Source organism: Poecilia reticulata, linkage group LG1 (assembly GCF_000633615.1).
Source record: "Poecilia reticulata strain Guanapo linkage group LG1, Guppy_female_1.0+MT, whole genome shotgun sequence".
Taxonomy (NCBI): Eukaryota; Metazoa; Chordata; class Actinopteri; order Cyprinodontiformes; family Poeciliidae; genus Poecilia; species Poecilia reticulata.
The window spans coordinates 1,390,455-1,407,218 of NC_024331.1; the positions used below are offsets into that span (position 1 = coordinate 1,390,455).

Here is a 16,764-nt window from a genome sequence, read left to right on the forward strand (position 1 = left end):
TTTCCTCCCACAGTCCAAAAACATGACTGTCAGGTTAACTGGCCTCTCCAAATTCTCCCTAGGTGTGAGTGTGTGTGCATGGTTGTTTGTCCTGTCTGTCTCTGTGTTGCCCTGCAACAGACTGGCGACCTGTCCAGGGTGATCCCCACATCTCGCCTGGAACGTTAGATGGAGAGGCACCAGCAGCTCCTGACCCCACTGAGGGACAAGGGTGTAAAGAAAATGGATGGATGGATGGATGGATGAATGGATGGATGGATGGATGGATGAATGGATGATGGATGGATGGATGGATGAATGGATGGATGGATGGATGGATGGATGGATGGATGGATGGATGGATGGATGGATGGATGGATGGATGGATGGATGGATGGATGGATGGATATTCTTCTTTTTGGCCTCAAGTGGCCATTTAAAGAACTGCAGTTTTTGCTCCTTTGAACTGACTTTAGGCAGAGTAGCCTTCGGGGGGCAGCTCCTGAATTTGGTCCCAACCTGTGTTTTATCCGCAAATGTTTTGCTCCAGGTATGTAGGGTTAGTTTGGGTTGTTTTCTGAATCTATTGTGGAGTTACTGTTTAAATTCCCCAGTAAATTAAATCCAGCACCAAATCCAGTTATCCAACACCTTTCATGTTCTTCTGAAGATGAGCATTACCGTGTGCTTTTCACCATGTGTTATCTGGACAGGGAGAAAGAGTGACTCAGCATGAAATGAAGGAACATTAAATCAAACTTATGACATACAGTTTTACAGCAACATCTTGGCTGTAGATACAACAGATCTGAACACAGACCTGGAAACAGAAAAGGTCCAAACTGGACCAGCTCTCAACAGCCATGCTTTATGTATGAAGGGAGAAATCCTGTGTGTGTGTGGAAGTTTGACTGAACTCATTCAGAACAGAACAGAACAGAACACTGCAGCGTGGGGAGCGGAAAGGACAGACAGACGGAAAGATTGAAGTGTAAAGTACAGACGCATAGAGCTCAGAAGAGCTGAGCATCAAACCCACTTCTTTCACTATGGTAACTACAATATTTGTCACATTTGATTTTGTCAGCTAAATTGACAGAAGATTTAGTTAACTACATTTTTATTATATTTAGTCCACTAAAATCAGACGGAGACTGAAACAGTTCTGACGACTAAATTACAACTAAACCTAAATTACATTTTAGTCAAAAGACTGACATTAAAGCTAAATAAAAAGTTGCTGTCAAAATTGACACTGCTGGAGAACAAAACAAAAAGACAAGATGGAGGGATTTGTTGAAACGAAAAAACAGTGAAAAGGAAAGACAGAAAGAGTGAGATTTTGAGATGAAGAAATATTTCAAACAGCGCGTATTAAAAGTCAAAGAGGGGCATGTCTCTGCAGCAAACTGGAGTTAGAGCGAGAAAGTTGGCTGATAAGATATGATTTGTGTAGAAGTGTGTGTGCATTTATTTTAAGACATTGTGATAAAAGATAGTGTGTTTCTCATAGCAGGTTTCTGCAGGTAGGACCACCAAAGCAAAGATAAGAAGGAGAGCCATGCTAACTTCTCTAGTTATTTATCTAAAGTTATTGAGAAGGAAGCAGCTCTCTCTGACTGCAGGAGAAAGACAAGCTGGTTGATATTTATAAATCTTAATATAAAAGGAAAACAGATGGGTGTAGCTGTGTTAATATCTGTCTCACTCTCTCCAAACATATTCAAAGACAGTCAGGCTCACCTTGTGCTTCTTGAAGATCTTGTGCTTGCGTCCTTTCAGAGGGTTGAGGGTAGATTCTGAGTTTGACGGTTTCATGCCCTGGGAGTAGTCCTCAAACTCCACATCGGTGGGTCTGTCAAAGCCAGACTTGTGTTGCTCTATTAAAAGTTTTGAGTCCTGCCATGACACAAAAATTAAACATCAGGTGTGAATCAACAAAGGGTGATGTTCCAGAGCTCATGGTTTTACACATTGGATCAAACGGTCCAGCTCTGGTGGCTGATTTTGATTTCTGATCTGACTGTTTCACCCTCAAGCCTGTTTGAATCTGATGCAAGATTCAAAAAGCCTTAAACATATTGATGAGGGTCATTTAAAGGCCTGTGTTCACTGGGTAAAACTAAATAATTGTACAAAATAATACAACACTGGACTGAAAGGGACACACCTCTCATCACCTCTCCTTCCACCTTCTGCTGCACAGAACATGTTTTTGAACCACTGTCACATTAGTTCACTGATATAAAGAGGCTCCAAAGCTTCATGTATTGCAGAATATCTGATTTGTCTGCATAAACTGTGACATCACCGTGGGTCAGTCAGCAGCTGGAGAACAATGCTGGCCAAGTGAACAAAGAAAAATCAAACAAGAATTGCAGCAAAGAATTAGTTGTCTATCGAGAAAACCCAGAAATATTCTCGAAGAATGTCATAAAAATAATTTTTATTATATGGAATTATTGCCTGCCTTCTATAGACAAGAGAACACAACTGAAGCAACATTTCTGTGTTCAGCTTTACATCCTTCATAAACAACACATTAATTGAGCTACTGGCTCCTAATATGTTTGGTTACTTGTAATATTTCTTTTCCATAAAGCTGGCCCAGTTCTTTAGTGTCTGCTACCTGGTAAAGGTAAATTGCTGCTTTAACTTTAGTTTTACATGTTTCTTGTTTACTCAGGATGAGAGATTGCTTCAGAGGTAACAGCTGATGCAATCTGTCAGGCTTCCTTAAATGACATTTTTTAATAAACTGAAGTAATCTGATCTACCTCATTTGACTGCATTATATTGCATTTATGTATTAAATGCATCACTGGCTTCAATTAGCCCTGTTTGTTGTAAATTGGTGATCTGAATTAATTGGTTTTGGGTTTTGGTGATGGCACTCGTCACTATGTGATGTTTGTTCAATTGTTGACTGTGTGGTGTTTCCTTTGTTACTTTGTAATAAACTTGATTGATTGATTGATTGATTGATTGATTGATTGATTGATTGATTGATTGATTGATTGATTGATTGATTGATTGATTGATTGATTGATTGATTGAGCTTGGCGCCCATCAGATCAGAGAAATGTCAGACGTGTCAGAGGAACACAGTGACCCACTTGCCTTTTTGTGATCAATTTTTGTTCCTGCAGCAGCAATTCCCTCCAGACACTTGGAGATGATTGGCAGGACGTCCTTTTCGATGTGTGAAAACAGGCAGTAACCCTCGGCCAGCTGCTGGATCCTCCGCTCGTCCATGACTTGGAGTTTCTGTTCAAAACACAAATCATCAAACTCTTTTAGATTCTAATTTCACAGAAACTACCGAGCAGCGTTGTTACAGTGTGTCCAAAAGACTTTCTCACGTTGTAGATCTGTGGTATCTCTGTGTAGTAGAAGTACTTTTGTTCTTTGTTGTATTTCTGGAGTTCTGCTGCATAGTTGTTCCTGCATTCTTCTGCTACACGCATACGAGCAAGAGCATGGGTCTTGACCTAGAGTAGTAATATAAATACATAAAAATAAAGACAATGGAAGGTTAAAGGATGCAGGTCCAAATATAAAGGATGGTGTAAAAAGGACAGGTAAAGGAAAACATGTAGAATACTAATGTTTAACAGCAAATGTTTACGAGTCTTTACTTTGTCAACTTCAACTTTGGTGGCATTAGTGTCGCTCTCTGTCTTTTCTGCCTGCTGTGTGGCTTTGTCAGCCTCCGCCCACTCCTTGGCAAAGCGCTTTTTAATCTGCAAGCATGAACATGTACAAATGTAATACATTTCAGCAACAGCAGTGTTAACAAAGCAAAGTCATGGAACTAAGACCCTACTCTACAAATTAGGGAAAGATTAAGGTTTTCTCTGTTCTCCTCATTTGTTATTAATATAATCTGTAAGGTATAATTGGATTATTTGTTCAATAAATACATTAGTGGTGATCTGAAGTAGAAATAGAAAACATAAAACAAAAATGTGTTTGAGTGAGAACAATTAACAAAGAGTAACTAAGTTAATAAGGCAAAGTAAAAAACAACAACCAAAAAACGGAGTTGGTTTCAACATGTTACACTTTTTTCTCTTAGACAAACTCTAAATTAATCTGTTTATTTAAAAAAACAGACATTTTTAAGATTTAGGAGCCTGTAAAATAATTTTACAGCAAAAACAAGATATGTATTGTAATTTACAACATGGTATAATTTAGATTTAATAAAACCAAATCACTCACACTTTCTAGGTGTTTAAAGCTGCTCTCCAGATTCTGCTGGGCCTTCTTGACATCAGAAAGGTGCTGAAAACAGAGAGGCTGTGAGGAATCTGCTGCAACTTTGGATGGTAACACTGCAAACTTCAGCAAGACGGAATCTGTCACATTCCTCTCTCCCTCCCTCACTCACTGTTTTACGTTCCTGTTTGAGGTCCTGGAGATATTTGGTAAGCTTATCACAGATGTTGGCCGTCATGTTCTCAGCAACAAGCTCCCGTTGGCCTGCATAGTCACCCAGCTCATTGAGGATCTCCTGGAAAGATGCGTGATTGCTGAACCTACAACGGCAGTGAGATGGAACATTGGGAAAGTTGGAAATATATCAGAAAAGCAAAACTCATCAAACTGTATGTTGTAGTTTGCTACTGTAAGCAAAAAATATGCTCTAATTAAGATCATTTTACACTGTCCAGTGTTGATTATACTGACTCCTGCATTATTTATCATATCACATAATCATATTAATATATATTACAATAAAAAGCATCAAATGGGCAGACTGTCAAGATTTACAATATATCAATATACTATCAAAAGCACTCTCAGTGTCACTTAAAGTATTTTAATTTTTCTAACACATGATGTGTTCATGACCCTCCCTTCGTCAAGAAGAAAATATTAAAAGTGAATCTCAGTAAAAACTGATTTAGAAAGTACATTTAAATACATATTGACTGCAAATGTGAAGTTTATATTTAATATAGATTTGGTACAGTCAAAATATTTCTGCAATTCTTTATGATTTTTGGCTACAGAAAAAGTTTGTATTATTCAAAATTCAATTTCTCTGGAAATTTGAATAATACAAGCTAATTACAATGGATTTTCATTGAAGAATTATTATGTCATGGCCGATATTATCATAAAGAAGACTGCTGGCTTAAAAGCAGACAGTCACTGATGTCTTCCACAATGAGGGGATAAGCTACAAAACGCTCACTTTTTTAAAAAAGTGGCTGCACACAGAAAGCATATGAATGGAAAACTGAGTGGAAAGATTTATGGAGCATCGTCAAGAAAGTGAGGGATACCAGATCCAACAATGCAGATGAGCTGAAGGTCGCTATAGCAACCTGGTCTTCCATCACATGTCAGCAGACCCGCAAGGTGATCTACTCCATGCCACACCGTTTTGATGCAGTAATTCATGCAAAAAGATTCCCAGCCAAGTACTGAGCCTAACGCCTCTGTCCTCAAAATCCTTTTCATTAGTTAATAATCTAAGTTATACAAAAAATGAAACAGAAATAATATTCCACTCCATGTTTGTGTAATGAATCTAAATAATAGACTTTTGCTGACAAAGAATAATTCTGTTTTCACACACTTTTTCTGTATATTTTTGTTTTATTTCTAATTTGGCAAATGAACCAATCATTTGATGAGAAGACATAAGAAAATATTGTGTTTATTTTGGGCAACATTGAGTTTCATGATTTTATTTAAATTGTGAACTGAATTACATTTCCAGTAAAAAGTATAATCTACTAACATGTAGCTGTAGTACAGTTTGCTTACCCCGTAATCAATATTTGATTGCATTTTATGTGAGTGATCAGCTCTACACTTGCTAACTGCCAGATTATGGATGCAGAAACTTATCACTTTGCCTAATAATGTCAAAACAAATATCTCACCAACAGCAGGAACTGTTCCTATTACTTTTAAAAAATGGACTTGAACTGCTGTTTAACCAGAACAAAATCTGAACAGGTTGGATTCATGATACCAATACCGTATTTTCTGCACTATAAGGCGCACCTTGAATGGCCTATTTTAAAACTTTTTTTATATATAAGGCGCATAGAATAAACGCTTCAGTTTGGGTTGCAAATTTGTTCCGTACTCTATTATTACACATCCACATTTGTAAAGAAAAGGTCCCAATGACTGGCTGCCCCAGTCATTGTTTCACTCACAGTTTTGGTGTTGCGATATTGTGCCCAACTGCTTTTTGGGTTTTCATGAGCTGTATGCCAAAATCATCAGTAGTAAAACAATAAAAGATCTGAAATATTTTAGTTGGTGTGCAATGAATCTAAAATATATGACAGTTGAATTTTTATCATTACATTATGGAAAATAATGAACTTTATCACAATATGCAAATGTTTTGAGAAGGACCTGTATAAAGGTCACCGGATTATAAGGCGCACTGTCGGCTTTTGAGGAAATTGAAGGTTTTTAGGTGCGCCTTACAGTGTGGAAAATACGGTAATTACTTTATATGTTCTGTTATTATCTTACTGTTACAGCATATTAGGCTGCTTTAGAATAAATCCTGCTTCTGTCAAAAAATATTAAATTCATATAATGTGTCAGCTGAGAACAATTAGGTCATTTTGAAATAGATATTTTTATTGTTAACACTTGTTCACAGTCATGGATGACAAAATATGTGAAATCCCTTCTGGAAGAGATTTATGACCTCAGCGGAAGTTAATGATCAAATGAAAATACAACAATAATTATTGAAATATTTCTGACTGCTGAAGAAGTGTTCAAGTCAACATGCTTATTGCTCAGAATATTATTTTTAAGGAGTGACACCTTGTGTCAGTCAGCCAATTAGTCAGCTAACCTGCACTCTGCTTAAAAGAGACATGCCGTAGATTTTTTAAATACCAGTCTTACATTCAAAAGAGTATTACCTTGACAATAGTAATGAGTGACATCCTTTGATTTAATGCCCATAAATCTCCAATAAGCCAGCTGTCTTACTCTTAAACCAGAAGAATTAGAGCGTTTGAGGCAGAGCCATAATAAGTTTGAACAACTCTGCTCTACACTATATTCACTTCCTCTGGCGATTCGTCAGAAAAACTTTAAACTGCAGGAATGATAGAAACTTTTAATACTTTTAAAATGATAGCTTTAAAACCATGGCATACTTTGAGATGGCCAGTGAAGCTATGGATCAACATTTATACAAGGTAGAATTTTGTTGGGTCTGAGCTATCTTTAGCAGCATACAGCATCGTCTGTATTATAATAAAAATGGGTAAAATAACCCTAAAAAGGATATTTTGAGGAGGGTGACTGCAGGACTGACCATCCATCCTGTCTCATGTAATATTTGTACATGTAAACAGGAAGTCATGCATTACTGATTCAAATTTGATTTAAAACACTCTAAAAAGTATAGCATAAATTATAAAAAGCTTCACTTATACCTGCTTCAAAGTGATTGTGATTTGTGAAAAAAAAAATATTGAGGAATGTTTTCCCACTTAAAAAAAATCTAATTAAAGGTAGTATTTCTCTAAAAATGCTTCATGTGAATTCATGCAAGTGCAACACAAAATGAATTTATTTTGTACGTCCATGTCCAACAAACTCACAATGTACACAATACCTGAAGGCTAATTATTACAGTAACTACCGATCTAGTTTGTCCTCCAGTACAGCTCCCAGGCCTCCCCATGCCCAGCAGCTGGTTGCAGTTTGTCAGTGGGAATAGAAGGCGTTCCCAAGCCGACTGCAACATAAAACCTGTTCGGAGTGCTCTGGATCAGCCCAGAGGCTGGATCTCAATGGACTACACCCAAAACACCTTCCTGACCAAACCTAATCTGAGCTATTACCAGTCAGTTATGCTGTCCTCTCCAGATATGCTAAAGTTACTAAAATCCTCCAAAAAGACTATTTTTACTTTGAACAGACACTCTCTGTCTTACAAGTTTATTGGTATGAAGGTTATGAAGATCTTTTGGCATTTAATTATGTAGCATTTTACAGCCTTCTGGGGTTTCTAATTTCTCTAGAATGGAAGTATGACAATCAATCAGTTTTTTTAAAGCAATGATCACTTGTCTTCATCATGCCACTGCAAAATCAAGAAATATCAAGTGCAAGAAAAGAAAACCAGAACTATGGAGGATTTTGATGAGTAATTCATTTTGACTGTTTTCTTACTTGCACTCCTGCTCCTCTTTGCTTCCTCGTTTGGAGTACTTCTTTGTCAAATTCCTGTTAGACAACAAAAAGAAACAAAATTGACATTTGCATGCTGGCATAAAGGTACAAGTTCACTGAAGGTCTACATTTCCATGCAAAACTCTGCATCTCATTGAACTTTGCCACGTTTTGTGGGATTACTTCAGTGTATTTTATAGGGATTTGATGATAGTTGAGTATGAAAGGGTGCTGGGGATGTTAGTCTACAGCATAGCAGAGCTCAGACTCTCAGATCTTGCCACAGATTCTTTGTTGAACTTAGATTTGGGCTTTGGCTGGGCCACTGCTGCTTTTACAGGTTGAAATATTTCAGATCTTTTATTGTTTTAATACTGACGGTTTTGGCATACAGCTCATGAATTGTTATTATTATTTATTCAGTATTGCCTTGTATTCACATTCATCCATCTTCCCATAAAGTCTGACCAAGTTATTTGTCTGTGCTGAAGGGAAGCATCCCCACAGCATGACACTGCCACCATGATGCTTTTGGGGGTATTAATTGCACTGGGTTGTACATCATGGCATCAAATTCAGAAGAAGAATACTTGCACATCTTTCCATTTTTCTTTATTTGAAAACCTGAAAGCCACAAATCTTTTTCATTGCAATTACAGACACAGCTTTGCATGGAACTCTGACATTAAAAACAGTAAAATGCACAAAAGAATCAATGTGAGAAAAAAAATTCCGAGCACACCTGAGCTGCTTGGCGTAGCTCTGTTCTATCTCCGTCCGCTCCTTTACAAACTTTATGTAACGCTCCAGCAGGTCAAGGCCAGACTGAGTGTGTTTGTCGATGACATCATTCTGGTCCTAAGAGGAAAAGCCCAGAGTGATTACATTCTTCTGCGGAGACACACCATTACATTAACATGTGTAGCAAACAGGAAGTCAGTTTTATGTCTAACACTGACACACTGCTCAGTCAAAGCTAAGTACTTCTGAGAAAATTACTGGGCAGGATTGTTATCGAAGAAGCACGACGTGCATATTTGTGAACACATAAAACAAACAGTGGAAAGGTATAATAACCAAAGAAAAAAAACTCATACTTTACTCTCCTAGTAGCCTACAACTCTTATCTGTTTACACACATTCATTTACACAAAACACAAAAACCTGTTGGACCAGTAGCATTTGTTCTCAGTGAACCCTCAAGATCACAATACGCTCAAAGGTTTTCTGAGAAACAACACGCCACCAAACTGAGCCGACTGCTTACACAGAGCGAAACAGATTCAGGGCGGCTCCTCAGTCTGTGTTGTATAGGGGAAATAAAGAGAAAGAGACTCGTATGTTTTTTTATTGGAGAGCTGTAAGCACAAATACTGAGAAGTCAAAAAGAAAATTTAAAAGGAGATCACACATGAACACAGTCAGCAATGGTCAGGAGCAGGAAGAGAAGCAGTAAAGGAGAAAAGAGCAAGACAAGAGAACGCAGCAGGACAATGGAGCAGCATGTTTGTACCAGGAAGGAAAGCAATCAGGAAAATCAGATGGCCGACAAGAAAACCAAAGCAAAAGCTGGTGTTGATGAAGAGATTAACCCAGAAAATCTCACAGATTTATCACCCCTGTGTAGGAACACACTGTAGCTTTGCTTTCATATGTCTACATGCGTGTGTGAAAAGAGGGAAATATTGTTTAGGAATGAGATAACCATTAGCTCAGTCTACCTCCACCCTGTGACTGACCGTCTCTGGGGCTGCTGTGAAACCTGGAACCAGTTTGACTCGTCCTATCCGTCATTATGACTTAGCACACTGGCAGCAGCACAAATGTTTTTGGTCTTAGCTTACTCTACCTCGTCTCAGTCACAATATAAACCTGAACATGGCTGGGGATGGTTCTGCCATCTGCTTCTTACTGTTTCTAAGTTGCTTTTTTAGCATTTGTCAGTATAGTAACTTGATCAAACGGTTGGAACCAATCACATTCCATATCCAGACACAGTTTATCAAAAAGTCTCATTCTTTTTCAAAAGCATCTCAGAGCGATTTTCTAAAACAAATGATGTAGCAAAGTGGACCAAGTATGAGGTTCAGGTTTTGGGAGCATTTTAATGTTAAAATAATTTGATAATAAAATCATAACATATACATCTGACATCTGACATTTATACTCAGAGCACACAGGCAAGAAAGTTTATAGAGCTTAAGGTATTTTTCTAAATATGTATTTTTCTACTCCAAGCTGGATAAATGTTTTAGGATTTAAACATATCAGAGGCTGGGTATTTGTGGTATTTGTGGTATTTGTGGGTGTGGCTTAGGAAGATCAACACCCTAAACCAATGTGTGCATATGTATCAGGCAACTTCTGCTACTCATGCATGATTGGCCAATTCCCCAATGTTGCTGTACTTCTGTACGTTATGCGGAAATGTAAAATGACAATAAAGAATTTACTTACTGATTTAAAAATATATATATTTAACCTTAGGCTTTTCAGTCCTGACATTGTGAAGATGTGGAAGCATGATCACAAAAAGTGTTTTGCTTGAAAACAGACAAGATTTTTAAAAACATAATTTTAGTCATTGCCCTGCGACATACGTAGGGTGTACCCCGTCTCTCGCCCCAAAGGTTCGATGGAGATAGGCACCAGCACCTCTCCTGACCCCACTAGGGACAAGCGCGTTAGAAAATGGATGGATGGATGGATGGATGGATGGATGGATGGATGGATGGATGGATGGATGGATGGATGGATGGATGGATGGATGGATGGATGGATACTTTTAGTCAAAATGTAGGTTAAAATATAAACATACATCTTCACTATTTGGTTAAAAGTCCTTTACCTGCATCTTTTTACACTTTCTAAGAAAAAGTAAAGTACTCCTGCACCAGTGGTTCTATGTTTCTGTTGGTTCTTATCAAACCCCCAGCTCATTGATACACACTCCTTCCTGTAAGACGGAGTTGTTCAGGACGATACGTTTCAGAAAAGCAAAAGATACAATTCAGTGAGCTGGGTGTTCTCATTGATGAACATTGCGTAGTTGTTTTTTTTCTTTTGCAATTTTTACAAACTGTCATGATAAGTCAACATAAACTGCATCATATCATAATTTATAATATTTAATTTGTCTATGTGACTGTATTAATGTTGTTATATATTCCTGGATCTAACTTGGATCTGTTCACCATAAAACAATCTAAATTTCTGCATTTAAAATAAATTTGAAAATCATTATGAAGCAATTTTTGTATATTTGTGTATTTTCTTGTATTTGAAATATGTCAGTAATCGACTTCTGAATTGAATAGCTAATATTCTAACATTTATGTGAGTAGGGGGCCTTTATGCACCTAAAATGAATAAAACATTAAATGGAAAAAGAAGGCTTTTTGTTGTGAATGATGTCTGTTGTGAATTGGGACAATAAAAATTATCTGAACTGAACTGAACTGAATTGAACTGCTACCTATACACCTTCTGGTTTAATTGTCAGATAAGACAAGGAATTAACTCCTTTCCACAGTTACAAGTGACATTTTCAAATCTTTACAAACTTCCAAGCAGGAAGTGAGGTGCAGCAGCTGCACTGGTTCATTGGTAGATGGATGAAAGTTGAATCAAACTGGGTGTTCCAACAAGACAATGAATGATCACAACTGTGTGCGAATGAATTTTAACCTGCATGTTCTATTCTCTGCTTAGAGAATTCCCCATTAAATTCAAAATTCGTTTTTTTTTACTTTGGTTTTCTATATTCTATTATGAGTCACCTTTGGAAAAAAATATTAAACTTAGCTCTACTTATTAAATCAGGAAACAGGTTTGAAAGACACTCCAGCAGCTATCATTGCTATGGCAGTGCTAACTTTTTGTTTAAAATATAAACACAACAGCAAAGGGCAAGGAGAGTGAAGGTGATGATGGTTTAGGAAGGATTAAATTAACCCCTGGCGAGAAAGTTCAATCCTCTACATCAACTCTGAACATGTGAATCAAAGGAAGAGAAGTGGAGACCTAACAGTTTATGAAAATACTTAAGACTTCAGATAAAAGCTATCAAAAAAAACCCAAAGTAGCTAAAGCTAAAGTACTAAATATGTGCTTCAAATCTAATTGTTGTATAAGGTAGAAAATAACAGCAGAGAGAAGACCTCTCTGTGTGTGTTGTTCTGAAAAGTGGCCAGACGGTTTCTATTGGTTATAAGGTGCAACAGCCGAGAATCTATTTAGGACATCCATCGCTTTGTGTTTATCAGTGATAGAGCAAGAGATAACTATGTAAGTAATGCTTTACATCTATCCTGTATGACATCATCCTAAGGTAAGATCTGCCTGCTGACTGAACCTGCTGAGGATCCTGGGTAAATGTCCAGAGAGGAATCATCTGACTCGCATCTTCTTAATCAGAAACCAACACGCAAAGTTTGTGAAACTTCAACAATTGGTAACCCTGATGTGATCAATGTAGGATCTTGAAGAAGGTTAAAGTTTTTTAAACCAAAGTTTTTTGTCAGAAAGGATTTTTTCTAAACCTAGACTTGAGGGTTTTTTCATTCCTTCATCTCCCACATTGCTCTTTGGAACACCTAGAAAAATTCCTAAAAAAAGAGATGTACAATTTTTTTTCTTGTTTCTTTAACCTCAGTTTAAATCAACAGGTTTTACTCTTTTGCTCTGACAGAAACACTTGCTTGTATGAAAGTATTACAAACGGGAACAATGACAGTTGATGTGAACACAAAAACAATCTTGCAATTTATTAAAGGTCCATTTAAGATGAGTTTGTTTATACTGTCAACAGTTTTTTGTTAATTAGAAACACAAAGAGATAGTCAATGCAGTTTTCTGTCAGAAAAGATTGAATGGGGATTGAGCTGAAAGGCTATTTTTCCTTTCAGCTCATCCTTGATGAAGTCAAACAAAAAGATGCTTACACTGTAAACATGCTGAAAAGCCGTTAAGTTGGAACCTGTTCTAGGGTGGTAATGGCAACAGAATATAAAGTTTGCAGGTAAAGTGAAAATATAATTTGTACTAAAGATGGAATTAAACTTGTACTTAAACTGTCTCATAACAATAAATAAAACAACTAAAGCTACACTAACAAGGAAGCTTTAGACATGTTAATGTTTTAAAAACAGGCTGACTTTGACTATGGAAAACCTCCTAACTGCATTTACTGCTTTACAACAAGACAGAGCTACACTGAGAGGTGTAGAGTGGAAAACAGGAGTCAACACTGACTTAGTTGAACAGCAAACAAAGTCAGTTTAATGTCTCACAAGCTTTACAAAAGCAGCAAATTTCAAAACAGCAACTGTTCCATGTGCCTCTGCAGCCCCAGAGACGATCACTCTACCACATCCAGCAATCCACACCTATCTGAGTGACCCATTTATCCTTCCTTAATTTTGGGAGATCGGTGATCGGCCGATTTCTATAATTGAAGTCGATCTGATCCACCAGTTCTATTGACCTCAGCAAAGGTCAAAAATCAAATACTGTCCTCTTCTGATCTGCAAAGAGAAAAGTTTGGCATCCATCCATCCATCCATCCATCCATCCATCCATCCATCCATCCATCCATCCATCCATCCATCCATCCATCCATCCATCCATCCATCCATCCATNTCCATCCATCCATCCATCCATCCATCCATCCATCCATCCACCCATCCATCCATCCATCCATCCATCCATCCATCCATCCATCCATTCACTCATCCATCCATCCATCCATCCATCCATTCATCCATCCATCCATCCATCCATCCATCCATTTTCTAACACCCTTGTCCCATAGTGGGGTCAGGAGGTGCTGGTGCATATCTCCAGCTAACGTTCCGGGCAAGAGGCGGGGTTCACCCTGGACAGGTCACCAGTCTGTCGCAGGGCAACACAGAGACACACAGGACAAACGATTATGCTCGCACACACATTTACACCTAGGGAGAATTTAGAGAAACCAACTAACCTGACAGTCATGTTTTTGGACTGTGGGAGGAAGCCAGAGTAACTGACAGACATAAAAACTGTATTTTGTTCCGATAACAAACTGACTGCATCATGTTATCCTAAAGTGAGTTGATTGATTTCAAACAAAACTGTCACTGGTACCAAGAACATACAGGTTTATAATATACAGGTTAATGAGAATCACATGCAGCTGGTAGAACTGACTCTGTGTAATTACAGGACCAAACTACTGTATCAAACAATGTATTGGTGACAATTCATAAAAGTTATGGATAACTATGATGAAGCTTCTCCCTGTTTTCACATTTTTCACACATTAAAAAAATATATTTACTGATTAAACAAAACTGAAATAAATAAAACCTGAATGAGCTGCAGCTGGACACTGAACAGTGTTTGGGTTATCAGCCATGATTCTGTTTTAACTTTATCATTTTTTTCTGCTCAAGTCACTTATACACCATCTATAACTATACATATGCTAAGCAAATTTAGGATTAATTGATAGTGGTTCGTGTGTAAGCACAAGGATTTTAAACTCAGCCTTTGCTTAATAATTTTCTAAACTTAGTTTGTGAACATGGCAGAGGACCAATTCTTACACAAGTTCACAAGTTTAGAGGAGGAGGAAATCATTTCAGAAATGGGAAAATCTAATTTTATTATTTGTTATCAGAAGAAAAAAAAAGAATGGAAGGTTGTCACTGCATCACACCTGGAAGGTCAGGTTGTTTTCCACATAAATAAATACACCCAAGCAATTCTGACCAATCACACAACAGGTTAGGAAAGAGTTGCCCTTAATAAAGAATTATTTGTTTTAAAACTGGATCTTAATTTGTACCTGCTGTCTTTATCTTATATTAAATCATATTTTGATAATCTGAAACATTTGAATGTGACAAAAACATAAATACAAAACAAAACAGACTGAATCTGTAAGACCACAGCACCAAGGTATTCGCTTTAGATGCCACAGATGGCACTGTTGTTAAGTTGTGTGTAGTGTTAGGGTTTTCTAACCTGCTCACTGCTACCTGGACACACAGGTGACACGGTGTGTTTTCTCCTGATAATTTGCTCCCTTAGGGGGCTGTCACAAAGCAAATCTCTGATTAAGAGCATTAAGACTCAAGAGAGACAAAGAAAAAGCTTGTAACCCACAACAAGAGTGTAAAAAAAAAGCGCAGAACCTTCCTGTGAGCAGAGCGGGCCATAAACTGTTTTACTTCCCCTGCTAATGATGAGGTATGCAGAAGTTGCGAAATCTCCGTCTGCGGGAGTCTGTTCAGTCCCACAAAGGATCATTCTGCTCTGCGGCGTTACAGTAACGACTGTTACATGTTGTGTCTCCGGAAAGAAAAGCCGAGCAACAAACATTTAGGAGATGTTGAAAAGTTTGTTTTCTGTCAGGAATGACTCCAAAAGGGTTGTCAGCTGTCAACTCACCCAAAGATCTGTTCCCCAGTCCATGTCTGCAGAAGCCGAGATGTCTCAGAATTTAAAAAAAAGGAGAAATTTGCTGCTGCTATTAAAGGCAAAAACAGGAACACAGAACAACGAAAAATCTAACAGCAAAGCTTGCGCCAAACTAGGTTTGTTTGAAAGCGAAGAAAAAATGTTAAAAGGAAGTCTACGCCTACTCCTCCTTGGCACCGACACGGCAGTCCTGATTCCTCCAGCCGAGAGAGAGAGAGAGAGAGAGAGAGAGAGAGAGAGAGAGAGAGAGAGAGAGAGAGAGAGAGAGAGAGAGAGACGGAAACAACTTTGATTGTTCCTATAGAGGACGGAGGGGGGGATGTAAAACTACCGGCTGTTTGCTTTGTCTGCCAGAAGCAGCTTTAGGCTGTTTTCCTGTTCAGGAAAGCCGAGCACAGGAGCGAATCATTAAAATCATAATTAAAACAAAGAAATGTCTGGCAGTAAAAACGCTGAAGCCTCGTCAGCAGATCACACCTGAGAGAAAAGAGCAAAGCACATCAAAACACTGTAAAAAGAAACTTAGAGGATATTAAATATTGCCTGTTAAAGTTACTGACATTTTATCGAGCATCTAAGGTGATGGCTAAATTCTAACAACATAAACTTATTTTATTTCGGTAACAACTATATATGTTGGTCATAATTTAACTGAAGTTGGTTAAGTCAACATGCTGTATACTCTGTTCACTGATGCTCATATGTTATTATGATTCCCCATCATATTTCAACAAAGCAAAATCACCATTAAAGGCAGCTAATATGAAATTTAAAGAATAAAATATGTGTATAAGAAAAGTAAAAAATAAGTAAAAATTCAGTATCCACCTGTTACGTTGTAGTTATACATTTAAAAATGTTCTGTTAAGGTTCTTGATATTAGAGAAATTTTAAGACATAAAGTTGCCTAAATGCCTAAATGTCTAATTTATCGGCAAAGATTTAGCCCATGAATTCTTTAGGAAATAAAAACTATTTTATTTTATTTCCTCATGTTATTTTGCTTTATTTTTTGATTGGCTTATGGTCTATTTGTGTGTTGACATTTTCTCCCTGTGTGGTGTAGGGGTGACCAGATGGGGCCACACACACACACACACACGCGCGCCCACACATGCAAGCACACGCACACACACACACAC

General features: G+C 37.7%; 1 protein-coding gene across 1 annotated transcript in view; it reads right to left on the bottom strand.

The window, feature by feature from the left end:
- The window catches only part of trip10b (thyroid hormone receptor interactor 10b), a 22,743-nt gene extending 6,910 nt beyond the window's left edge, over positions 1–15,833 (bottom strand). The window contains exons 1-9 of the mRNA XM_008404637.2: positions 15,593–15,833; positions 8,900–9,015; positions 8,158–8,211; positions 4,373–4,520; positions 4,204–4,266; positions 3,618–3,722; positions 3,342–3,470; positions 3,100–3,246; positions 1,723–1,878 (exon numbers count right to left, since the gene is read on the bottom strand). Coding sequence (XP_008402859.1) covers positions 1,723–1,878; positions 3,100–3,246; positions 3,342–3,470; positions 3,618–3,722; positions 4,204–4,266; positions 4,373–4,520; positions 8,158–8,211; positions 8,900–9,015; positions 15,593–15,616 — 942 coding nt within the window. The 5' untranslated portion in view covers positions 15,617–15,833. The remainder of the gene's footprint in view (positions 1–1,722; positions 1,879–3,099; positions 3,247–3,341; positions 3,471–3,617; positions 3,723–4,203; positions 4,267–4,372; positions 4,521–8,157; positions 8,212–8,899; positions 9,016–15,592) is intronic.
- Positions 15,834–16,764: the final 931 nt, after the last annotated feature.